This window comes from Pseudorca crassidens, chromosome 20 (genome assembly GCF_039906515.1).
Source record: "Pseudorca crassidens isolate mPseCra1 chromosome 20, mPseCra1.hap1, whole genome shotgun sequence".
NCBI classification, from domain to species: Eukaryota; Metazoa; Chordata; class Mammalia; order Artiodactyla; family Delphinidae; genus Pseudorca; species Pseudorca crassidens.
In genome coordinates this window covers 60,687,644-60,713,166 of record NC_090315.1, presented here as the reverse complement: position 1 = coordinate 60,713,166, position 25,523 = coordinate 60,687,644, and the positions used below count along the sequence as shown (strand labels likewise).

At 48.6% G+C, this 25,523-nt stretch overlaps 1 protein-coding gene across 1 annotated transcript in view; it reads left to right on the top strand.

Moving 5' to 3' along the window:
- Positions 1-25,523, top strand: part of ZCCHC14 (zinc finger CCHC-type containing 14) — a 58,107-nt gene extending 32,584 nt beyond the window's left edge. The window contains exons 3-13 of the mRNA XM_067721387.1: positions 243-316; positions 11,403-11,474; positions 14,120-14,229; positions 15,006-15,100; positions 15,182-15,236; positions 16,257-16,536; positions 18,015-18,106; positions 18,479-18,606; positions 19,816-19,956; positions 20,040-21,521; positions 22,660-25,523. Coding sequence (XP_067577488.1) covers positions 243-316; positions 11,403-11,474; positions 14,120-14,229; positions 15,006-15,100; positions 15,182-15,236; positions 16,257-16,536; positions 18,015-18,106; positions 18,479-18,606; positions 19,816-19,956; positions 20,040-21,521; positions 22,660-22,715 — 2,585 coding nt within the window. The 3' untranslated portion in view covers positions 22,716-25,523. The remainder of the gene's footprint in view (positions 1-242; positions 317-11,402; positions 11,475-14,119; positions 14,230-15,005; positions 15,101-15,181; positions 15,237-16,256; positions 16,537-18,014; positions 18,107-18,478; positions 18,607-19,815; positions 19,957-20,039; positions 21,522-22,659) is intronic.

Sequence of the window (25,523 nt, the reverse complement as noted above, 5' to 3'; positions counted from 1 at the left end):
TTTTTATTTTTTGCCTGTTTTTTCTGTGTCACTTTCAACTTCGCCTTCCATTCCCGCGCGAGCAGCCTCTTCGTTCCTGGCGAGCTCACCCACCACGGAGGAGACGGGGCCGGGTGTTGGGAGCCGTACTGTGAAAAGTTGCTAATGTATCAATGCAAACTAATCATATGTACTTCAAGCTCTTACTTCATTTTTATAATTTTGTTTGTTGTTGTTTTGTTTTGTTTTGTTTACCTTTACAGTGAGTGTTGAAAAGATAGACCTGAAGGGATTATCACACAAAAAAAATGAAAGAAATGTTGAATGTTCCTTTGAGGTAAGATGCTAAGTTTTTTTTTCCTTTTCTCCTCTAAGGGATAGGAAGGAAACATTTACCATGAAGTGGTACTTTTATGTCTCTAAATAAAAGACGAGTCTTTTGCAAAGCACTGTGCCACTGCTGCGGGAGACAGAAGTGGGGACTGGGCCCTGTGGGTGGACCGTCTCCACGGTGGGCTTGTTGGGCCTGGGGGGCTGCTCCCCCTGGACCTCAGCAGGCTCCACGAGGGGGAGGGGCTGGGCTCGGCCACAGCCTGGAGTGCGCAGTCCTGTTGTGTTCCTGTTCGCCGTGTGACCGAGGACAATGCTGGACTCCTCTGTGCCCCAGCACCTCCATTCAGTCGAACAGGATGGAGTTTGGGGGAGAATTAAATGTGACAGTTCATTCAAAGCACTCAGTACAGGGTCTGGATATAGTAAGTGGCTGCAAAGATGAGCTGTTGTTCTTCTGTGCCTCCTGGATGACAGAAACTCCTTGGTGTGTGTGGGGAACATTCTCTAGACTGACATGCTCAGCTGCTGGTGGCTGGTCACCAGAGTTGGCTAAAGTAGAGAACTGTGAAAATTGAGGCATACTGTTCATTAGAATCTCAGATCTACGATAACAGTGGCTTAAACAACATTGGAGTGTACAAGGAGTCGGCCCTGGGGCTGGAATGGCATCTGTGCTCCATAAAATACGTAGGGAGCCAGGTTCCCTCCAGCTGACTGCTTTGACATCTCTAGGAGGTGGCCCTTAGCCTCATGGTCCAAGATGGCAGCTAGGACTCCAGCCCTCACGTTTTCATTCCAGGCAACAGGACATGGGATGAAGAGGAGAGTGAAAGGTTACTTTTACCTCTTTTTCATGGAGCATTCTTAAAAACAGCCACTAGAGGGACTTCCCTGGCAGTCCTGTGGTTAGGGCTCCTCGCTTCCACTGCCAGGAGCGTGGGTTCGATCCCTGGTCGGGGAACTAAGATCCCAAATGCCACGAGGCGTGGCAAAAAGAAAAGCCACTAGACACTTCCACTTATGTCTTACTGGCCAGACTGAGTTTCCTGGTCCCGCTTAGCTGCGTGTGCGTGGCTGGCTGTGTCACCAGGGTTCTGCTACTACCCCATTGTTGTGCGAGGTTCTCCTTTGACCACATGCATCGTAGGAAACTGATTGATAAGGAGAATCTGCTTCCAGCTTTACTGGAGAGTGTTCTCAGGCATAGCAGCTTCTGGTTAGTGTCTAGTACTTGCACTGTGGAGCTTACTAACCTTTCCAAGAGTGTAGCTACATCAGAATACTTCAGGTACTTTTAATACCACAAGGGTAAAACCCTCATTTGATTTGGGAAGTCCTGCATCGTGCAAATCACTTGTCACTCCATAGATGTACGGGAAAGGCTTCCCTTCGGTTTTGGAGGTTGTCAGAGCTTGCGACCAGCAGCCAAGTGTCAGCAACCAGAGAACCTCAGGACCCCAGCATCATCAAGGCCTGCTGGGGTTGGGGAGCCCAGCGAGGCCCTGAAACGCTGGGTGTGTTGGCTCCTCTCCTCTGCAGTCAGCCTCTGGCTGGCGGATATCGCCTGAGGGGCTGGTGGCGGGCATGGTCCCCGTGCACAGGGCCTGCGTGTGTGGGAACTGCTGAGCGTCAAGCCCTTCAGGTCCCACTCACAGCCCTTCAGGTCCCACTCACAGCCCTTCAGATCCCACTCACAGCCCGTCTGATCAAACTGGGCTTGGACTCGGCCCCAGTCCACAGCCTCTCTGCAAAGAAGTGAGCCTTGGCAGGGTAGACACTTGGCCTCTCGTGGCCTTTCCCCAGAGGAGGGCCTTGTGATCAGGGTGGGGAGGCGGCAGGCTGGCAGGGTAGGGCGCCGTGAGTCTTCTGAAAGCAGAGCGGACAGCTGGGTTGAAGTTCAGTTTAAGACGCTTCGAACCCCAAATGGTTAAGCTGAATGAAGTGTTTTGGTACTTAAAGAAAAAGGTTTGGTTATCGGAAAAGCTTGCTTTTCCTGATGCGATAACTGATAAAAGGATTCTTGTGTTTAGGAAAGTGATAATCCTTCACTAGCCAGCAGTCCGACTCATTTTCTTTTGGGATACTAACTTGATACGCCCTGAGGGATTTACTGCCCACACTACATTTGTTGATGGTAATTTGAGGCACAAAGGAAAGATACAAGGAAGATTTAAAAAAAACACAACCATCTTCTTATTTATAAAGCACACGGTTCATTTGCGCAGCTTAAACTGTGTGCTTGTTCTCTGCAGGTGAGTTGCACTCTCCTACGCGTAAATAAGTGGCTGCTTGTAGGGTACGAATGTGTGATATGCATGTGCTTAGGTTTGGGACTCCTGTCACACTCGAAAAGTGAAGCGCCTTGTAGTTACATAGCTTCGGGCGTTTAACCGCCATCTCTCTAGCTTGTTGTGGTCAGGACTACAGTTCTGTAAGAGAGAGAACCTGTGGACAGTGGGAGAACATCTTTCCATGTACCTTTAAACTTACAAACTTTCTGTCATCTTACATGACCACCCGGCAAAAGTAAGTCCCAGTAGCATTTTTCTGTTTTAGAAATCAACAAGACGAGGGGCTTCTCTGGTGGTGCAGTGGTTGAGAATCCGCCTGCCAATGCAGGGGACACGGGTTCGAGCCCTGGTCTGGGAAGATCCCACATTGCCGCGGAGCAACTGGGCCTGTGAGCCACAACTGCTGAGCCTTTGCGTCTGGAGCCTGTGCTCTGCAACAAGAGAGGCCACGACAGTGAGAGGCCCGCGCACCGCGATGAAGAGTGGTCCCCACTCGCCGCAACTAGAGAAAGCCTTCTCACAGAAACGAAGACCCAACACAGCCAAAAATAAATAAATAAATTTCAAAGAAAAAAAATCAATAAGACGATTCTAAAATTTATATGGAGGGAATTCCCTGGTGGTCCAGTGGTTAGGACTCCGCGCTTTCACTGCCGAGGGCACGGGTTCAGTCCCTGGTCAGGGAGTTAAGATTCCTCAAGCCTCACAGCGCAGCCTGAGTAAATAAATAAATAGTAAATAAAATAAAATAAAGTTTATATGGAGAACACTATAGAGCAGTCCAAACAATTCTGAAACGAAGAAAACACTGGAAGACTCACGGTACCCGATTTCAGCACCTGTGTTAAAGGTGCTGCTGAGAGGGAGGAGACGCCGTGCCCCGGGGCAGTGGGGCCCTAGCTAGACTCACATGTAAAGCGCTCAGTTGGTTGTTTTGAAGACTTTAGGAGAATATCCTTGGTGGCGTTTTTAAAGATTAGACGGTTTTAAAATTTTCTAATTGACTTTCTTCTTTACACCTCTGATGCGATAGATTTCACATAACATAAAATGCATCCATTTAAACTGTTCAGTGGCTTTTTTTAATTTATTCAGAATTTTGTAACCATCACCACGATTTAATTTTAATACTTCCATCATCCCAGGAAGAAGCCCCATACCCATTAGCAGTCATTCCCCACTTCTCCTCCCCAAGTCCCTGGCAAATACTAACCTACTTTCTGCCTCAGTGGATTTGCCTGTGCTGAATATTTCACATAAATGGAATCATACAATATGTGATCCTTCGTGATTGGTTTCTTTCATGCAAATAATGTTTTCAAGGCTTCTCTATGTTATATCATGCATAAGTGCTTCCCTTTTTATGGCTGAGTGAAATTCCACCGTGTGGATGGACCACATTTAGTGCATCCACTCAGCAGTTAGTTGATGCACTTCTGGGTTGTTTCCACTTTTTGCCTCTTATGAGTAATGCTGCTATGAACATTTACGTACAAGTTTTTGTGTGGACAAGTGCTTCCATTTCTCTTGGATACACACCTGGGACTGGAATTACTGGGTTGCAGATATTTTCTTCCATTGGGTGGGAATTTTCTTCATTTTCTTGATGCTGTCCTTTGACACACAAAAGTTTTAAATTTTGATAAAGTCCAGTTTCCCTACTTCTTCTTTCATTCCTCGTGCTTTTGGTATTGTATTTAAGAAGTCGTTGCCTAAGCCAAGGTCGCAGAGATTCACTCCTGTGTTTTCTGCTAAGAATTGTATTGTTTGTGCTTTTGCATTTAGGTCTTTGATTCATTTTGAATTGATGTTTTGTGTATGGTGTGAGGTAGGGGTTCGAATGTGTCCTTTTGCATGTGGACGTCCTGTTGTCCAGCACCCTTTGTTTGTTTGTTTATTTTACAGTTTTTTTTAACATCTTTATTGGACAGCACCATTTGTTGAAAAGACCATTCTTTCCCCCACTGAAGGGTCTTCACACCATTGCTGAGAATCCGTTGAGCGAAATTGTGAGGGGTTGTTTCTGGACTCTCAGTTCCATTCATCTCTCTTGTTGTTAGGCCAGCACTGCTCTGTCTTGAGTACTGTGGCTTTGACGTTGGAATTGGGAAGTGTGAGTCCTCTTAGGTTTGGTCTTCCTTTTCAGGATTGTCTTGGCTCTTCTGGGGATGCTGCATTTCCATGTGAATTTTAGGAGCAGCTTGTCAGTTTTGGTGCCAGCACTGGCAGCAACTCAGGCTCCCGCTGCCCGCGGCTCCTTGCAGGGTGGCCCTGGGGTCGGCTCGGGGCCTGGCGGTGGCGACTGCTCTATCCCGCGGGCCAGGCCACGTCTGCTTCGGGCTAAGGGCCCCGGACGCCACACCACCCTGGTCAACTGATTATTGACAAAGGTATAAAGGCATTTCAGTGAAGAAAAGACGGTCTTTTCAGCAAATGGTTCAGAAGCAGATAACCATATGCCAAAAAAAGGAACCTTCATCAAACCTCACCCTTTATATAGAAATTAACTCAAAACTGATCACAGACCTAAATGTACAACGTAAAACCATAAAACTTCTAGAAGAAAGCATAGGAGAAAAGCTTGTGACTTAAACAGGCGAAGATTTCTTAGGTAGGATACCAAAAACATGAGCCATAAAAGACAAAATGAATTAAACTTCATCAGAGTTTAAACTTGCTCTTTGACAGGCGCTGTGGAGAAAGTTAAGCCAAGCCACAGAACCGGGAGAAAAACATTTGCAAATTGCATGTTTGATAGAGGATTTGTATTCAAACTAGAAAAAGAACTCTCAAAACTCAATGGTGAGAAAATAACCCAATAAAAAAGTGAACATTTTACCAAGAAAGATGTATGGATGGCAAATAGCACACGTGACAGATGTTCAGCATCGGTAGCCATTAGGAAAACACCGATTAAAACCACGGTGAGCTCATCCTGCACGCCCGTCACAGTGGCTGAAGTTGACAGCTGCTGGCAGGTGTGTGGAAGGACTGCCATGGGAGTGTAAAATGGTGAGATTACTTTGGAAGACAGTTCGGCAGTTTTTAAAAAGTCAAACATATCCCTAAAATCTGATTCATCGGTCCCGCTTCTAGGTCAATAACCAAAGGAAATGAAAGTACACGTTCGTACAAAGGTTTGTACACGAATGTTCATAACAGCTTTGTTTGTAACGCCCCAAATATCCATTATCAGGAGACTGGATGTACACTGTGGTATCGCAGCCACACAGTTCAGCGTTCAGAATAGAGGAGTGAATTACTGATACACTTGGCAGTGTGGGGGAAAGTGCGTAATCGTGCTGTGTGAAAGAAACCAGAAAAAAGGAGCATACACTGTATGCGTTTATTTATGTAAATTGAGAAAATGCAAAATAACTGCAGTGATAGAACGCAGATCAATAGCTTCCTGGGGAGGGACGGGTGGGTATGTTCATTATATAGATTGGAGTGATGGTGTCATGGGTGTATACGTATGTCCAAACTGGTCAGATTGTACACTTTAAATATGTGCATTTCATTGTCAGTTATACTCAATAAAACCTTTAAAAACATCACCTGAGGATTGGGACTTCCCTGGTGGCACAGTGGTTAAGAATCTGCCTGCCAGGGCTTCCCTGGTGGCACAGTGGTTAGGAATCCGCCTGCCGATGCAGGGGACACATGGTCCGGGAAGATCCCACATGTTGCAGAGAAACTAAGCCCATGCACCACAACTACTGAGCCTGTGCTCTAGAGCCCACGGGCCACAACTACTGAGCCCGCGTGCCACAACTACTGAAGCCCACGCGCCTAGAGCCCATGCTCCGCAATAAGAGAAGCCACCACAATGAGAAGCCCGCGTGCCTGGAGCGCATGCTCCACAATAAGAGAAGCCACCACCATGAGAAGCCCGCATGCCACAACTTTTGAAGCCCACGTGCCTGGAGCCCGTGCTCCACAATAAGAGAAGCCACCACCATGAGAAGCCCGTGCACCGCAGTGAAGAGTAGCCCCCATTTGCCGCAAGTAGAGAAAAGCCCGCACACAGCAACGAAGACCCAATGCAGCCAAAAACAGAAAGAAAGAAAGAAGTTTACCTGAGGATTAATTTTTGTCCACAGAGCCCTAAATAATTAGGATAAATTGTCCTTTAAATAGGTTGTCTTTTGAACATGGATATAAATAGCTATCGTGCTGTGGCCAGAACAATAAAGAACTTTATTAGGAGTCTTTGCCTTAACCACGGTGAGATGTACCCTCTACTGCTAACAGTATAGGAAGACTCGAGAAGCGGTTTCTTCTGAAAGCTTTCACTCATTCAAGGAGAAGTCAGCGACTTCCCCCTCCCCTTTTTCTCAGCTTTGTTTATCTCTACTTTTAGTTTTTATGTGTCATTGTTTTCCAGGAGACAAATGAAAGGTGGTTATTTTATAGGAAGACGTAAGTAACAAATGGACTGCAAGCAGGAGTTTGAGTTTCCTGTTCTTTTTTTTCATGGAGTTGGTTTTGTTTTTGCTGAAGTTGTAATTACTAGTTACTGAGGAAAGCAAATACAGGAAGAAAATGACAGAATCTTTGAAAATACAAAAATTATTTTGTATCTGTGTACATGTGACATGTCCAAATTTTACCAGCTTTTCCAAATTCACTGTTGAATAACTAAAACCTTTTTAAAGTATACTTATTACACATGAAGGACAGGGTGGGAAAAAAACATCAGAAGATTACGCGAACACTTGAAACGCCTGTAGATGGGAGAGCTGTATTGACTTAAAAGGAACTGTGGAGCAATACTCATTAAAACACCCATTCTTTTTATGCCAGTCTTTGTTAAGAACCCAGACATTACATTTTATTTTAGTGCTGTATCTTTTCTTTAGAAGTTTTTCATCTTGAAACAGTCTTAACTGCTCTGAACATTTTATCACTATTAGCTAAGGATGAGTCTTGAAAACTATTTTTCTTTTCTTTAGTTGTTTTCATCAGCTCTCTGTGTGCAGAGAGTCCAGTAATTGTGCCTACACCACCCGGAGGAGCAGGGAACTGTTTCTTGTGATAGTACACCTCATTGCTTGTATGATAATTAGCCTGACTGTGTGAAGGTTGTTGCTACCCAAGCCATGTGGTATATGCTTATTTAGTACCTTTCCTTTCCGATACTTTATTCTACCGGGAGTTAATTGTCTCTTGTTGTTTGTTTGTTGCTTGTGAACAAGTACTTAGAAAACAAAGTCACCCCTAAAGTTTTCCCTGGTTGTGTTCAAATGCATCCCGCATTCCATCGGTTTCGTCTCTGGAGCTACGGCCCTGCTCCGACCTGGACTCGGCCTGGTGCAGTCTCATGGCGGGGCCCCCGTACCATCACCCGCGGGGTCCCTTCCTCCCTCCTGGCTCTGATACCCTGTTCTCAGCTCTTAACTCATCTATTGCCTTGGGTTAGTTCTAGGTTTTAATAGCTGTTCTAGTAGCTTCTTAGAAAGGGTCCCGGGGAGGTACGGTTTCTGGCTTTCATGTTTGGCAGTGTCTTCATCCATCTGACCTGACATGTGACTGGGAATACAGTTCTAGAGCAGGCGTCATTTTTCCTTAGGAACTCGGAAGCACTTCTTATTTACTGTCTTGCAGTGTTGCTGTTGAGAAGCATGGATCTGCTCTGACTCCTGATCCAGTGTTGGCCCTGTTTTATAATTTCTAAAGGCTTTAGGATCTTCTCTTAGTCCCCAGCCTTTGCACATTTCTCAGAGCCAGGCTTGGGTGTAGGTTATCATCCACTGTGCTGAGATGCAAGTCAGCCCTTTTAACTTAAGTCCATTAATTTGAGTTCCTTTTCTGGAATCATTCCTTTTGATTTCCTCTGTCCTGTTTTTCTCAGTTTTCTTGTTTTGGAACTCCTGCTGTCTGCCTGTTGGACCTCAAGACTGGTCCTCTGTTTTATTTTTTTTCCCTCTATTTTCTTTCCCTTTGACTTTGGTCTATCCTGTGGAAGATTCCCTCATCTTCCATCTCTTGAAGTGAACGTTTCACTTCTGCTGTCCTGTTTTTAACAACAGAGACCTCTGTTCCCTGGCGATTCTTTTTTCGTAGCATCCTGTTCTTGGCGATGCTGTCTGCTCTCAGTTCACTGAGAATCTCGTTGATAGTTTTTAGTTTTAAAAGCGAGTTTTGAGTGCATGGTCCGTGCCACCTCCAGGCTGCCTTGTTCTTTGTGACTGCTTTGCCTGTCCTTGTATTCGACTTCAGAGCTCCTCAGAGGTCTGGTGGCAGGTCTGGTGGCACTGGGTTGCTTGCTCACGTGAGGGCTGTGGCCTGAGCAGTGGCAGGGCCTTTGCCTGAGCTGCTGCCTGTGTGAGTGAAGAAGACGCTGCCCCTTCTCCAGAGGGTGCTGAGAGCTGAGACGGACAGTGGGTCAGAGGAGTTAGACTCTGAGTGTGAAGAAATCCTCAGTACCCTTATGTACTCTGCGCATACCGTGCTTTTCTTTTTTTGGCTGTGTTGGGTCTTTGTTGCGGTGCGTGGGCTTCTCATTGCGGTGGCTTCTCTTGTTGCAGAGCACAGGCTCTAGGCGTGTGGGCTCAGTAGTTGTGGCTCACGGGCTCTAGAGGGCAGGCTCAGTAGTTGTGGCGCACGGGCTTAGTTGCTCCACGGCGTGTGGGTCTTCCCAGAACAGGGTTCGAACCCGTGTCCCCTGCGTTGGCAGGCGGATTCTTAACCACTGTGCCACAGGGAAGTCCCCATGCTTTTTTGTGTATGTTTAAGATACATTAAAATCCATCTCAGCAGGTCTCAGTGGCTCTTTGAGCGACTATGGGTGGTAGAAAAACACTGTGCCGTCATTTGATTGGCAGTGTTTCTTCTTGGTGGTACATCAGCAGTGGGGTAGCTTATGATCGATGCTGTCTTGGACGTGGTAGATCACGTGTCTCTAGCACGTGGCACAGTGCAAGGCTGCTCTCCCGTGTCCATGCCCCTCCAGGGGCCCGCCCTCTCAGGGGACTGGGTCAGGCCAGCCTGCGTCAGGGGGTTTCCTCAGGGGACTGGGTCAGGCCAGCCTGCGTCACCTGCAGAGCAGAGTGCTGCTGAGGTCTGCTGGTTTCCAGTCCTTGCCCCTGGTTGGAGCAGCAAGTCCTTTTGGAAGTCAAAGAAAAATATACCGGGAGCAGACAACCTAGAATAGTTGCGCCTATTTAAAATATGTAATTGTCGGGGAAGCAGATTGTCTGTTTCAGCATAGAATGGTGTGTCCATGCCGTGCTCCCCATTTGGGTGTTGGACTTCACGCTTTAGTTGGGTTAGGGTGCGTTCGTGCCACGTGACATGCGGCATATTTTACTGAGAAAACCACGTCAGCTGTACTTTGGGTCGTACATGTAATGCTAGAAAGTTCTCACCTTTAATCCTGGATGTTACTGGTGTTTTATGTGCGGAGCAGCTCACTCTCCCCCAAACTTCCTTTTAGTGTTGTTAAAAGATTTAATTATTTTAGACAGAAAAAATGGCGTAGGTGCTTTGATTTTAGTGTAGGTAGATTTGGGATGGTACAGCACGTTCATTCAGAAATGCCAGCACTTGCCTTGATAAATTCTGGGAGGCATAGGGAATTCAGAGATGAAGAAGAGAGGTCCCTTTCCTTGATTGGCTTGTATTTTGTGGGGGCTTGAAAAACATACCTTAGTAATTGTTATGTGATGTGACAGCCACCAGAGCAGAGAGGAACTCACGTGAATTTCAACAGAGAGGAGAGACGGCCAGCGCTTCAGGCCCCGGAGACCGTCAGCAAACATGCTGGGCTGCTTCTCAGAAGATGAAGGCCAGCACGGGGTGGGAGGAGAGCATGAGAGTTGTTTGGTGTCTCCAGCCTGTTTTCTCTAAATCAGTGTAAATACAACGCTTTCCTATTGGTGATAAAATACACTCAGTCATTTTATTTCCCGACTTGAAATCCTCCAACGCTCCTTCTGGATTTTAGGGTAAACGTCCTTGTTCGTGGTTTAACCCTTCTTGTTATGGACCCTGCTTCCCTCCCATCTCATCCTGTCCCCTCTGTCCTTCTCGCGCCTTCTGAGTTCAGCTCACGCTTTCCTCGGTGCAGGAAAGCCCTCTGCCCCGGGGAACAGTCCATTTGTGGAGTCATGAACTAAAACTGCTGCTGTCGTAGGTGCAGGAAGGGAAAACAGACACACCGGGCTTTGTAGAACTTCCGGAAAGACGTTTCTGATGTTTTCTCCCCGAATTCTTACCCCGCCCCCTGCAATGGAGGATGTTCCCCGCTATTCTGGTACTGACTGCCCTGGCCTGTGTCACACACACCCCCCCCCCTCCCCCGCAGTTCTGTCAGATTCCTGAGGGCTGGGACCTGGCCTCCTCCCGTCAGCATGCCCCCAGCACTGAAATGTATGGAGTACTTACTGTTTGGATGGGCTCGTTTCTGGTAATTTCTTGATTCCACACCCACAGTTGCGTAGACTGACCTGAACGGAGGAGGTCCCCGTGAGGATGCTGTGCTCACACACATGCTTGCAGTCGGGGTCGTCAGGGACTTTCTGACGCTTTGAGGAGCAGCCTTAGACTCCACACTTGAGTGATAACACTGCTCTTTGAATAATTGCGCAAAACAGGAAGCTAAGCTTTAATGCACTTGAGTTGCGTGAACATTCTTTCTGTAACAAGCCAAGGGGTATATAAACGCTCCAGGCAAGAGGCGCACTAGGGCTCGTCCCACTACTGCGCCTGTACCGGCCACGAATCCCTGGACAAGTGTGTTGGGAATTAAGTATGTGGCGTCTGTTTTTAAGGTTTGTTTGTTTATTTGTTTTTAAGGTCTTGTGGTCTGATTCTTCAGTAACATCAGTAACCAAATCTTCCTCTGAAGTGACTGAATTTATTTCAAAGGTAAGGTGATTTAAGGGCTCTTACAAAAATTAAAAGGGTCTCATTCCCCACGGTCCACTGGACTGCCAGGTAATTTCCGTGGTTGCAGCCTTCAGCGGGTGCAGTGAGTGCAGGGCCGGGGATTCGTGCTCCAACAGGGCGAGTGGCCCTCAGGGCCACGGTCCACATTCCTTCCGGTTGTGGAGAACGAGATGGGACAGAAAGATGTGAGTGTGAAGGCGCCCAAGGGGTGTTTTGTTACAGCTCAGCCGAAGCTGAGTGAGGGGCTCACGTGGCGGCAGTGGGCAGACAGGTCACCTTTTTCCACCTTATTCCGTTTACATATTGAATTTTCCTGTTTGTTTTTATTTTTTAAAGTTGAAATACAGATGATGTACAACCTGTTTGGCTTAAAATTGATTCAAAAACTACCATTTGAACAAGCTGCACTACTAAAGAATTACCTCTTTACCCCCATGTACACGTGTTATATACGTACACACCTGTGTGTCTAAAGTCCCCTGGCCTGGCCTGTGCCGGAGCAGTGAACCACTGTCTTTGCCGCAGTTGTTCAGCTGAAGTAGTCACCTTTGTTGTGTGGAATAACATAGCTGAAGTGTCTCCAAGGTGTGGCTTGCAATTTGATTATAAAATTAAGGCTATAATCCCGTAGGAGAGAATCGAGTGGATGGATCCTGTGTGAGAAGCTTGGGCAGAAGTTGTTTGCGTGTGCCTCTTACTCAGGCCTGCCATACGCTGAAGGACGCCCCAGTGCCGTGCTTTCTAGGATTGATTAGTGATCCTCCCCGGGGGTTCCCTGTTTCCTCTGCACCACTTAGAACACTGAATTTCCTCTCCTTTGTGCCTATCCTCTTGTCTTGTGAAAAAGCGCTTCTCTGGACTCCGCTGATGCCGGCCGACTTTGCCACCCTTTCGTCTGGGTGTTTGCAGTGGCTGATACTCACCTGGCTTTGGGTTCTCTGCCCTGCCTGGTCTCTGCCTTGCTGTCTGCCAGTAATTTTGGAAACTTCTTGTCCATTATCTCTTCAGATATTTCTCCTGCCCCACTCTCTCTTCTTCCGGGCCTTGAATCATGTGTACGTGACCCCGTCTTCAAGTTTACTTACGTTTCTCCTCAGCTCTGCCCAGGTTGCTGACGAGCTGAATTCTTCATCTCTAGTACCATGATTTTGGGGTTTTTTGTTCTTTTGTTTTCTGTAGCTTTTCCGTTTGATGACGTCTTTTAATAGAAAGTTTCCATCTCTCTGATGAAATTTCCCACTCGTTCATGCATGTTGTTCATTTTTTGAAACGAAGTCCTTTAGTATGTTCAGCATAGTTATTTTCAAGTCCTTGTGTGATAGTGCCAACATCTGGGTTATTTTCCAGTCTGGTTCCGATGATTATCTTGATGATAGATTGCCCCCTCTTTTTTATCTTATAATTTTTGACTGAACATGAGACGTCACATCTAGAAACCAGCCTGGAGACGGGCCTGCTGCTGCGTCTGTCGGGCCGGCGGTGGGGCTTCAGGTTGATGTCATCAGGAGCGGAGCTGGGTTTGGGTTTTGCTGTTGCACCACAGGCCTCAGGTTCCTCCAGGGAGGCCTGCTGGTCCCTTGAGCCTTGAGAGGAGCCTGGCGTGGTCTTGCTTCACCTGTGGCACAGAGGGGTCTCCCTGCTCCGCTGACTCCTCCCTCCCTGGGAGACTGCTGTCACCTGTTGCGTGGTGATGCATGCGTGGTGAGGGTGGAGCGGTTCCCCGTCCTGCTGGTGCAGCCTCAGCTCTAGCCACAGGGTCGTGGGGGGCCTTTCTCAGCATCCCTGCCCCTTCCTTCCCCAGCAGCAGCTGACTCGGCTCAGGAGGGCTTTCTTGCCCCTTCCTTGGGGCCAGAGGGGTTTTGTTTTCATCTTCCCTGAGAAGCAGGGTATCTCTGCCTGTGACCTGGTGCCGGGAGGACTTTCCCCTCCTCCTCCAGAGGCATGAAGGCATTTCAGCCCCCAGAAACGGGGGGTTTTGCTTGAGCTCTGGGAGCACGAGCAATCTCGTCCCTCCCCCAGCGGGTTACGGGCTTTTTGCTTTGGATTGAGAGCAGGCTCCAGGGAAAGGCATGGGGTTTCCAGCCTCACCCCCAGGGGCAGCTGCCTCACCCCTGTGCCACCTGTGCAGACTCTCTCCAGCCTCCCCGCCTGTGGAAGGGAGCTCGGGAATGAGGACACAGGCCCCCTGTGTCTGGGCTCCGGGCTGACTGCTGACTGACGCACACTCAGCCTGTGGGGATGTGTTCATCCCAGCCGATCTCTTCTACCTGCTTGTATGGCAGCCACCTCTCCCGCGGGCTCTGCCACGGCTGAGACAGTTCACGTGCCCTGTGTCCTCAGAGGGGCAGGTCCGTCTTGGAATTCGGTTCACTTGGTGGCCTTGCAGCTCAGCCCTCTGCTGGGCTCAAGAGCAGGCACAGCGGTGTGGGGTGTCGAGCTTCTTCTTGATGTTGTGGTGGGTCGTTGCTTCCTGCGTCCCAAGTGGACGCAGAAGCCCAGGTGGCTCCCAGAATCACAGCAGCAGGTGTCAGCAGCCAGGACCTGCCCAAGTGTTTCCCGCAGTGAGGAGTTCTGGTTCCGTAAGATGAATTGTGACATACTTCCCATGCCTTTTCGTCTTTCAGTTATCTCAGCTGTGTCCTGAAGAAAATTTGGAGAAATTCATTCCTTGCTTAGCTGGCCCAGATGCATTCTATGTAGAGCGAAACCACATGGATCTGGAAGCGGACCTGAGGTAATGCTCGTCACCCCACCCAAGGCCACGGCCAGCGGCCCCCCTACGGCGCTGTGGCCGCCGATGGCCCTGTGCAGTGCGGGCCGCCGCCGATGGCCCTGTGCAGTGCGGGTGGGGCCTGACGTGAGCTGCCTATAGGCATCTGAGGGGCTCCTCAGGTGACATGCGGTCTGGATGGTTCAGGTCTCCTGTTTGCCTCTAGGGGTTTTCATCAGTTATGGAGAATTTGAAGGATTTTAATAATCTAGGCATGATTTTGAGAATATATAAGTGAAGGAATTTCAAAGTGTATGCCACCATTTAATGTAATTTTGACAGTCTTAATGAAATAAAATCTGCTTCTGTCCTATAGTTGAAAGGATAAAATGAGGACCTAATAAAAAGTCTCTTGGGCCCGGTGGCTCTGGACCCTTGATGACGTCCTGGCGCGTTGGTCTTGTACGTGCGCACAGAGGGCCCCGGGGACTGGGGCCAACATCAGAGTGCCACACAGCAGCTGTGACGGCCCCAGCTGTGCTCATGGCCCGGGTCGTGGGCTCTGAGAGACTCAATTCATACAGCGTAGTACAGTGTAAATAAGGAAAAGGGGCACCAGGAAACAGTATGAATCATACCAAGAATGAAACTGAATAAAGCAGGAAGAATATAGGTTAAGGCACTTCTGTTTAGTTTTTCTCTGCTATATATATCTCTTAATTGAAAGTTAAAATTTCTCTGCCAGTTACTTTTTGGTAACACGTTTTGATGCTGATAAAACCACTCTGTTTCATTTCTAGGTATTTGGCTTCATTACCTTCTCACATATTAAAAAATGACCATGTTAAGAAATTTTTCAGCACTTCATCTCCCACCCAACAGCTTCAAAGTCCAGGTGAGTTTGTAAAACATAATTCAATAAAAGTAGAAACATTTTTATGGTCTGTAAATAAATTATATCCATTTTAACTTGTAGGTCCTGGCAACCCTTCCCTGTCTAAAGTCGGTACCATGATGGGCGTGTCTGGAAGGTGAGACTTCTACCATGTAACCAACACATTTCCAGTCAGCCTTGTTGCAGAGCTAGCTTTTCATTTTGTGTAAATAGTTGTTTCTAGAGTTAAGTCACTCTTGATCTTAGTCTTGAATAATAATATTGAGAGAAGAATTGGATAGAGATAATCCACTTTTTGATTTCTTAAAAAAAAAAAAAAAAGTGGTTCTCAGAGCCCCTGGAATTAAAATTCCCAAAGACCCTTATTGCAAATGCCAGTTTCTGGGCCCTGCACATTCTAGGAAACCAAAATTTCTGAGAATCTTCATTTTTACAAGCTCCTGGGGAGTGATTAAGCCCACGAAGGGCCAGAGTCGCTGCTCTGGAGGCCCCTCTGCCAGCACAGGGCCCGACAGTGATGGTGGCAGTGCGCGGGTGACAGACAGACTGCACATCTGGACTGACAGCCAGCATTAAGATGGGCTAACATCACAGACGGTGTGTGCACGCGTGCGCGCGCACACACACACACGGTTCTGTGAGCTCTAGTCAGGTAATGAGGTCTTTGAAGGTGCTGACTTTCTTCACCCTCTGCCTGGAGTGTGTAAACATGTAATATGTCAGTTTGCAGTTTAGTGTGGAAGGGGCAGGGACAGAGGGTGATGCTTTGGTCCTTCAGCTTTCTAGAATTTACTTTTCAAAAAAAAAATTTAATTTGAATATTAAAGATTTTGGAGTTTTAATATATGATTATCAGTATCATCCTGTGATAGAAGCAACAGAAAGAAACTAGTCAGCAAAGCCACAAGTCTGGTGGTGACACACAGACGTGTACATATACATAACATGTACACACGTACAAGCGCAGCATCTAGATGGGTACATACACGTCCGTGCACGCACACGTCCACGCCTTCAGACGGTCACCCCAGGGTGGTGGTGGCTGTAGCTCTGGCGCCAGCAGTGGACGTGGCTGCAGATGCAGTCCAGGCTGTAGGAGCTGGTCCTCGGTGGAGGCCGTGGTCTTTTGAAAACTACCTGTCTGCTGTCCTCGCAGGCCTGTGTGCGGAGTGGCCGGCATCCCGTCGTCTCAGGGCGGCACCCAGCATCACGTGCAGCACTCGGCCAGCACGTCCGCCTTGCCCCACTGCTCGCATGCGGGGGGTGCAGGCTCAGCTCTGGCCTACCGGACCCCGATGGACAGCTCGCCCGCTATCTTGATGCCTTCCAGCCTGCAGGCCCCGCAGACCCAGGAGCAAAATGGGATTTTAGACTGGCTTCGGAAACTGCGTTTGCACAAGTACTACCCCGTCTTTAAACAGCTCACGATGGAGAAGGTACGTTGGTTACTAGCAGGCAGCAAGAACGTGCTTGTTGTCTCAGGTCACCCGTCAATTTCTTTGGACCTCATTCCTAGAGGAACTGAGTTGGGTTTCTGCAGCGTGTGTGTCGTGGAGGTCATACCACCTGGTCCTTAACACCTGCAGATGCGTGTCCCCGCAAGTCCTGTGAGCTTGCTGGAGGGGCCGTGGATTTGAATTTGGAGGCGACCTGCAGCTGAAGCAAAAACTGGATCACAGTTGTCTGTAAACAGCTTTCTTAGGATAGTTTGGGGTCTTCCCAAACGAGACACTCACTGTCTGTGACTGAGGGCTATGTCTCCAGCAGCCCTTCAGTGGGTAGAGGTAGTGAATTGTGGGCCCCGCGTCCCCCTTTCTTAGACGCCCCTCAGCGTAGCCTTTTACAAGAGCCCAGTGCAAAAGGGTTGTCTGATGACCTGCCTTCATGTAGGCTCTTAGAGCTAAAGGAATAGATGAATTTTATGTCTTTCAAGAAATCCTACATAGCAGTTATCTTTTACAATACAGTTTTGACAAGGAGCATTTTTTCACTGTTAAAAAAATTCTGAAATTTCTTAAGTTTCAGTGTCAATGGTAAAAGTAAATTGGACCTGTATGTGATGTTTGAACTCTGAGCTCCCCCTGCTGGATAAAGTGACTTGGTGCCTTTTATCTCTGCAAACGTTTCGTTTGTCCAAAAATCTGCAATTGAAGAATCTAGAAATCAAGCTTTTACTGCTAATAAAAAATACATTTTAAGTAAATTTTCAATACTCTCAGTTTAGGATTCACAAGTCTTAAAAACAACAGATTTTACTAACCTTGGTCATGATCAGTTTAAAAAGTTTTAGCGTAATGTATGAGTTGAAAAGGCTAAGATCACAAATCATGTTATGGACCGTTGTGAGAACCAAGTATCATCTTTTTTCTTAGTATGAGGCCAGTGAGTTAGGGCGCCGTTCAGTTTGGATGGCATCTACTTTTCTGGATCATTGGCTACCCAGCAAAGTTGCTGTTGTCCCTAAAATGACCATGATCTCAAGAAAAAAGAGCCACTAAAGAAGACTGCTCCTGTCGCTGGCGGGAGAGCCCCGGGAGGGGAGACACTTCCACCAGCTGCATCTCTGCAGCAGTTGAGACGCAGACACTGTTTCAGTCTCCTGCCCGCATAGCACGGACCTTCCAGGTGCCCAGTCTTCACCCACCTGTCACTCGGACGCCTGTGCTGAAGGCTCAGTGGGCACAGCCCGTGACCCTCAGACGCACAATGAGCGTCTTATATTTTGGACCCTGGACACCAAGTCATTTAGCAAGTAAATGTTTGACAGCGATCCCCAGTCTTTTATTATCTACTTAAGTTTGATCTGTTTACATATCCTAGAGGTAGAATACATTTATGAAATTAAACTCCAAGTTCTTTGTCTTCAGAATCCTAATTAATTCTCACACTTTGTAATTTGTTTCTTCTGTGGAAGTTTCTGAGCCTTACGGAAGAAGATCTAAATAAATTTGAATCCCTCACCATGGGAGCAAAGAAGAAGCTCAAGACTCAGCTGGAGTTGGAGAAGTGAGTGTGAGATTGTTTACAGAATGTGTCTTCATTTTAGTTTCTAACATGCGGAACAGACGCTAGGACTTATTACTGCTGATTGCTTATCAAACCTTAATTAATGCTCTTAAGATTCTACAAATGTGGCTTTGGTTTGCTAGGAAGGACCCTTTAGAGTGAATCTGAGAAGTCAGAATGCATTATCTTCCACCCTGGAGATTATTTTGGCAGAAATCAGCCTTCTTAAGTAGAGACTGAAACACGGAGAGGCCCTGCATTAAGTAGAGACTGAAACACGGAGAGGCTCTGCATTAAGCAGAGACTGAAACACGGAGAGGCTCTGCAGCAGAACTGAACGCTCGCTTGTTGCTGTGCTTTCCTGTCGCACAGGGAGAAGTCAGAGAAACGGTGCCTGAACCCCTCGGCCCCTCCCCCAGTCAGCAGCAGCGGAGTGGCCCGCGTTCCCCCCACCAGCCACGTGGGGCCTGTGCAGCCGGTGCGAAGCAGCCATGCTGCAGGTGGGTGGGGCCGGGCGCGCCTGGACCTGGGACCCTTCGGAGGAGGGCCAGGCCACAGGTCACGCCCCTTTTCCCTTTCTGTTTTCTAGTGCTTAGAGTTACTTTTCATTATTTTAGTTTATTTTATTTTTAAATTAATTAATTTAACTTTTGGCTGCGTTGGGTCTTTGTTGCTGTGCGTGGGCTTTCTCTAGTTGCGGCGAGTGGGAGCCACTCTTCATTGTGGTGTGCAGGCTTCTCATTGCAGTGGCTTCTCTTGTTGCAGAGCATGGGCTCTAGGTTCGTGGGCTCAGTAGTTGGGGCGCACGGGCTTAGTTGCTCCACGGTATGTGGGATCTTAGTTCCCTGACCAGGGCTTGAACCCGTGTCCCCTGCATTGGCAGGTGGATTCTTGACCACTGAGCCACCACGGAAGTCCCAAAATTGGGACTTTGCTGTTTCCATTTTCTCATACTTAAGAGTTACTTTTCATTATTTTAGCTTTTATAGTTTATGCGACAGGAAAATAGAAGGGACGTTTGTGTTAGAAGCTGGAGACTGGTGACTCGCCTGAAGTGGTTTGGGCAAAAGCATTAGACCCAGAAACTGCTCTGGTGAAAGGGAGAGAGTAGGAAGTATGCAAAATAGATGACAGCCTCGCCCCACCACGGTGGGTGTGGAGGCGGCTTCAGGCCGTTGCCCTGCAGGTCCATCCTGAAGTCCCTGATGCCGCGCCACCAGCCTTCCTCCTCTTCTCCCTGCCGTCCTCTCCTCGGCAGGAGGGGGAGGGTCACGGTAACAGCTGTTCTGCTGTTTTCCTCATGCACTAGAAATATCAAGAGTGACAGTAAACCAGGAAGAAAAAATGTCAGTGCATCTTTTCAGTGCTTATTTGACTGAAAAGGTCTTATGTCCCCGGTCCTCAGAAAACGGAGATGTCTGTTTGTGGAGTGTGGCTGTTGTAGCACCCGGTGGTTTGGGGGTCCTTTTCCTGTCCTGCAGCGTCTGCTTGGGGAGGCTGAGAGCACGGCCACGTGTGCGTCCGCCGCCTGGCGAGCTTGTGAGCCTCAGCCCTGTATGAATAGGGACAGGATAGAAAATGAGCCCGATAGGCATGCATGCGGGTGGGAGAGGGCGCGGTCGGCGCCGGCTGACACAGCCCCCGTCGGCATCCCGTGGCTCGCGGACCTTGGTGCCACCTCCGGGCTGTCACCTGTGCCTTCTCCGCAGCACTGCGGGTGGAGGTGGCGCAGCCCCCGCACCAGACGGCCCGGGAAGGCAGCTCCTCTGAATGTTCCAGCTCCTCGCCCAGCCCGATGGGCGTGCAGGCCCGGGAAGAGAGCTCGGACAGCGCGGAGGAGAACGACAGACGTAAGCACGCCCCGTGTGGCTCGCGCTGTGCTGCCCCGCCCTGGTCTGCGGAAGCTGTGCTGACGCTGTTTCCACCTCTCTAGGTGTGGAGATCCACTTGGAGGGCTCTGACAAGGAGAAGCCTGTGATGCTGCTGAACCATTTCACTTCAAGTTCCGCCAGGCCCACAGCCCAGGTCCTCCCCGTGCAGAACGAAGCAGGCTCCAATCCGTCAGGCCACCACCCGCTGCCCCCGCAGATGATGACGGCGGCCTCGCACATCGCGCCCATCCGGATGCTGAACTCCGTGCACAAGGCGGAGAGGGGGGGCGCGGACATGAAGCTCCTCTCGTCCTCTGTGCACTCGCTGCTGTCTCTCGAGGAGCGCAGTAAAGTCTCTGGACCAAGAAGCGGCATCAAAGTGGACAAGAACTTTGGCAGCACCATGATGGACATGCTACCCGCGTCCACCCCCCATCAGCCCATGCAGGTCCTTTCTGGACTCAACGACAGCAGCTCTGTGTCGCCCACCGTCTCCTTTGGTCCCCGCACCAAAGTCGTCCACGCGTCCGCCCTCGACAGGGTGATGAAGCCGGCACAGCAGCCGGCCCTGGTGGTGGAGACCAGCACTGCTGCCGCAGGGACGTCCAGCACCGTCTTCCATGTGGCTCGGCCACCCATCAAACTTCTGGTGTCTTCATCTGTCCCTGCAGACTCTGCCGTGTCTGGGCAAACGTCCTGTTCCGGCAACGTGCAAATAAGCGTGCCCCCTGCCATAATAAACCCTCGGACTGCTCTGTACACAGCCAACACCAAAGCTGCCTTCTCTGCGATGAGCAGTGTGCCCGTGGGCCCCCTGCAGGGCAGCTTCTGCGCAAACAGCAACACTGCCTCTGCCGGTAGCCACCCTGCCACGTCCTTTGCGAACATGGCCACCGTGCCCAGCTGCCCCGCCCCCAGCTCCAGCCCCGCACTCTCCTCGGTCCCCGAAAGCAGCTTCTATAGCAGCAGTGGCGGCGGCGGCGGCGGCGGCGGTGGCGGTGGCGGCTCCCCCGGAAACCTCCCCGCCTCGGCCCAGAACCACCACCACCACCACCACCATCAGCAGCAGCCGGCGCCCCAGCAGCCCGCGCCTGCCCCGCCCCCCGGCTGCGTCGTGTGCACGTCCTGCGGCTGCAGCGGGAGCTGCGGCTCGAGCGGCCTAACTGTCAGCTACGCCAACTACTTCCAGCACCCGTTCTCGGGGCCGTCCGTCTTCCCCTTCCCGTTCCTGCCGTTCAGTCCCATGTGCGGCAGTGGCTACGTGGGCGCCCAGCAGTACGGCGGCGGCGCCTTCCCGGTCGTGCACTCGCCCTACAGCAGCGGCGTGGGCCCCGAGCCCGTGCTGGGCGGCCAGTCGGCCTTCACCGTCCCGCCCGTGCAGAACTTCATGGGGGCGGCGGGCGTCTACCAGGCCCAGGGCTTGGTGGGTAGTAGCAACGGCTCCAGTCACAAAAAGAGCGGGAATCTGTCGTGTTACAACTGTGGGGCCACCGGTCACCGCGCTCAGGACTGCAAGCAGCCGTCCATGGACTTCAACCGGCAAGGTAAAGGCCCCCGAGGTGGAGAGCTCCAGACAGGAGCGTCCTTTCTGTGAAAGTAATAGTCAACTTCCTTTTTTTTTTTAAAGCAAGCAAGAAGTGGTTTTTCAAATGCTCTCTGAAAAAGCACGAAACTCTTGATGGGCTGTGCAGCCCCCAGAAGGTCTGCTTTGGTTCTGAGACTGTCTCTGTGATTTCAGCCTGCTTCTCATTTTAGAGTGTGGCTAGCTGGCTGTGGCCCAGTGGCTCCTTGGTCTGTTATTTTTGTGCCACGTGACTGGGGAGGAAGCATGGGTGATTTAGTGCCACCGCCGCCGGTGTTTAACTGAGAACCGAGGGCGTGGCATGTGAGTTCAGGCGCTACAGGTGGAACTCGCTGTCCCCGCTTCTCTTCCCCCGTCTAGAGTGGCAGTGGCCATGGCCGTGGGCGTTGTGTGGCGGCTACGTGGTGTTTTCACTCTCTGTGCTGCATCTTCTTCCTTCCCCCTTTGCTACTCTTTCTTGTCTCCTTTAGTCAAGTGTGTGTCTGCTGTCGTTACCACACCAGGTTTGTTCTTGCTGTTTTCCTTGGAAAGATTAGGCTGGGCGTTGGGAAAACGGGTCCCAGCCTGCGACTGCTCACTGTGCGACCTTGGATAGTCAGCCACTTGCTTTCTGGAGACTTTTGAGGGTTGTTCCAGACCTGCCTGTGCCCCTTAGTCACCTGGAGAGCTTTACAGACAACTTGGAATCAGGTCTGGTGGCAGGTGGAGTGACTGTGGGCTGTGGGCCCCCCCTCCCCCGTTGATAGAGGTGGTGCTGCGTCTCCTGACGCAGCGAGCCCGGAGGCCTGTGGTGGCGGCCAGGCCTCCCTTGCCCTGTCCCAAGGAAGGGGGCCAATTCTGTGCTGTCTGAGCTCCCAAAGAATGAAGAAACAGACTGGGAACTCTTCAGTCTTTTTCACCCCTTCTCTGATTTGATAAACTTGTTAAGATAATGTCCAGTTTGCGGGGTGGAGCCAGGGGAGCTGGGAGTGGTCAGAACAGGTGGTCTGGATTTCCAGCACCCAGATCTTGACCAGTGACTCTGGAAATAACTTTGGACAGATCATGGCAGTAATTCTATGGTGATTCAAATTTGATCTCTTTTTTTTCCCCCTCTCTAGGTACTTTTAGGTTGAAATATGCCCCTCCAGCAGAAAGTCTGGACTCCACAGATTGATATTTTTCTCTGGCAACAGAACACTATTAAGCCATGGAGACCTAAGGAAAATTAAATACAAAACTGAGAAGTCTAGTTGCTGTTGAGCTCAATATTTTTAATCCAAAGGTGCTTTACTTTACTAGACTGGATAGAAAACCTAGCGTAGGAATGCATCAAACTCAGTTTTATTGCCAAAATCCTAGACGGGAGCTTGATGTCAGGACTGGCCTAGTGGGTATCTCCACTGTGGGTGAAAGTTGGCCACCTCCACCCTTGGTTGCAATGCAGAGACCTCCCGTCTCCTGAAGAGCATTGCCGTAATTGGTCCTTCTAGGCTCACACGTAATTCCAGGGCAGCTACGTGAGGTTGGAATCGAGAACTGAAGGTCGGAGTTCTCCAAGTGGAGTTCTACCAGTCGGACTCTTGACACCCCTGGTGAGGGAAAATGTCGCCTTTGTTTTGTTCTGTTCTGTTCTGTTTCGTTCTTAAAGTGGTTAGGCACTAATCTCTGGGCTTTTTAAGGATTGCACTACTGAAGAATGTAAACCGATGTCCATCTCTGCAGTTCTGGGAGACAAACTCCCTGAGACCAGTCAGTGCAAGACGCTCAGAGAATCCGTTCTTAGAGTCCGCACCAGCAGGCTACACGATTTAGTACACAACAGAGATTTTAGTATTTCCTTCCCTCCTTAAAAGCACTTGTAGCAGTTTCAGGGTTTTTTTTTTCTTTTTTTTTTCCTGCAAATAAATTTAAACTACATTATTAAATAGAAATAGTTACTTGCAACAACTTAATTTCTAAAAGGGTCCAAGTCCCAGAGAATCCCTAGTAGTCAAAGCTTTGAGGACACCTTCCTTCCCAGCCCTTCCGAGCTTTGAGTCCTGTCGTCTTCCACCACGAAGGAACTCTGGCAGAGACGCGATAGCGGCACACCTCGTGAGCGGCACTCATGGATGCTGCACGTCCTTAGCCAAGTTTGCAAGTTCTTTTATCTCCCATGGACTTCCCAAGGACCCCAAGGCTCACTGCTAATGGATTCACACTTGAGACAGACATTTCAACAACAATAATACAGTCCTTTGATCTCTGAGCAAACGATTGGAAATTTTCTCCTGTCAACTTCTTTTGTATTAGGCTGTGTATCAATAGTTAGTTCCGTTAAAAATTACCTGGAAAACTACAATAGAAAGTGGTAAGACTCTGAAAGAGAATACACTGACAGGACAGAGCTACAAGATCTGCAGAAGTCTAGTTTTACCAAGGTGGGAAATAAAGTCCACCACACAGCTCTCAATTTCACCCCACTGCAATGAGAGCTTTTGGTCCGAAAGTTAGGGACTTAAAGCTTCCAGGCTAAAGGGAATTTTCTGCTCAAACAATATTGTTTTAAATGCTAAAGCCTTCAATATTAAAATATTGATTGGTAAGGTCTTGCCCAGGGATTTTCCAGTTGAATATTTATTTAAAAAAAGAAAATCACAATACTCAGACCACTCTTAAAATGGGACAATCAGCCTCATGTAAAATTGGTGTAAATCAAAAGAATACCCTAGAATTTGAGGCATTGTGATGTAAGGCTTCAAATTTTGAGATCAGTTTCCTGCTTCATGGAAACTAAAGCAGAAAGTTGTTACATTTTTTTAATGAAAGGCTTTTAGTAGAGTTTTTAAGAGTTTTATTTTAGTAGAGTTTTATTTCTATGCAATGCAGAATTGACAGACCTCTGTATTCTTCTCTCTCTTCCTGGTACACAGTATTACATACAGTTTTGAAGTAATGATGATGCTTACAACAGCATTTTGGGGGAATGTTACATTGATCTCTTAAATTATAAACACTACAAAATGTCAAAATTACGAGAACTGACACAACTTTGCCTTAAAGAGTACTAGACTGGAACTTGTCATATTATGTTTAAGGAAGACTTAGAGTGTTCATTGATGTTTACGATTTTAATATTTCTGAAGGCCCTTACAGTGGCCTGGATATGTGCTGAAAGCCAAACTTTTAAAATTTTTGGTTTTTTAAACAAAGAACTATTTTAAATAAATCCTATTTCAACACAGTGAAACTGTTGAAAACCGTCTCATAACAAAAGAAAAAAATCATATTTAGGTTTTTTGTTTTAGTGGTCAGTATTGGGGAATGAAAGTGTGTCTGTTGTTACCCTTATAACTGTTTTGATAAATATTAGAGGTTAGCGTTAAATACGACAAAAAATTAAAACGAACTTCAATTTGAAGTATGACATTCAAATTGAGGGAAATAAGTTCAGACATTGTGTGGCTGTGTTCCAGTCATCAGAGGTCTTAGAGAAACTTCCAGCTGTCTTTGAAAGTGCATGTGCAGAGTGACGTCTCCAGTGAGGCCGTTCCGAGCTGAGAGTGGTAAAACGTAACTGTGAGACACCGGGACACAAAGCGTTCAGCTGCCGCTCCGTGAGACCTCTTCCCAAGTGAGTCCCATGCTTGAACTTGGGAATATTTGCTAGCAGTGTTCTCTGATGAAATTTCTCTCCAGAAGCAACCACAGTCAGTGAGCCCAGAGGGCATTTGGCATTTCCTCAGAGGACGTCCTCATCAGCTAGAAACACAGATCAGACTGACCCTTGCAACTACTTATTTTCCTGAAATTGTGGGCTCAGTTTCCAAATGCTGTGGCAACCAGGTAGGTGTGGCACCAGCCACTTTGCTCTGTGTAGTCTGTCGTATTTTAAAGTTTCTAACCCCATTTTTTATCTCCAAGAATGGGGAAAGTGGAATGTACAGATTGAAGTAGAATACAACGTTGGGATAAAACACTAATCTTTTTTTTTTTTTTTAAA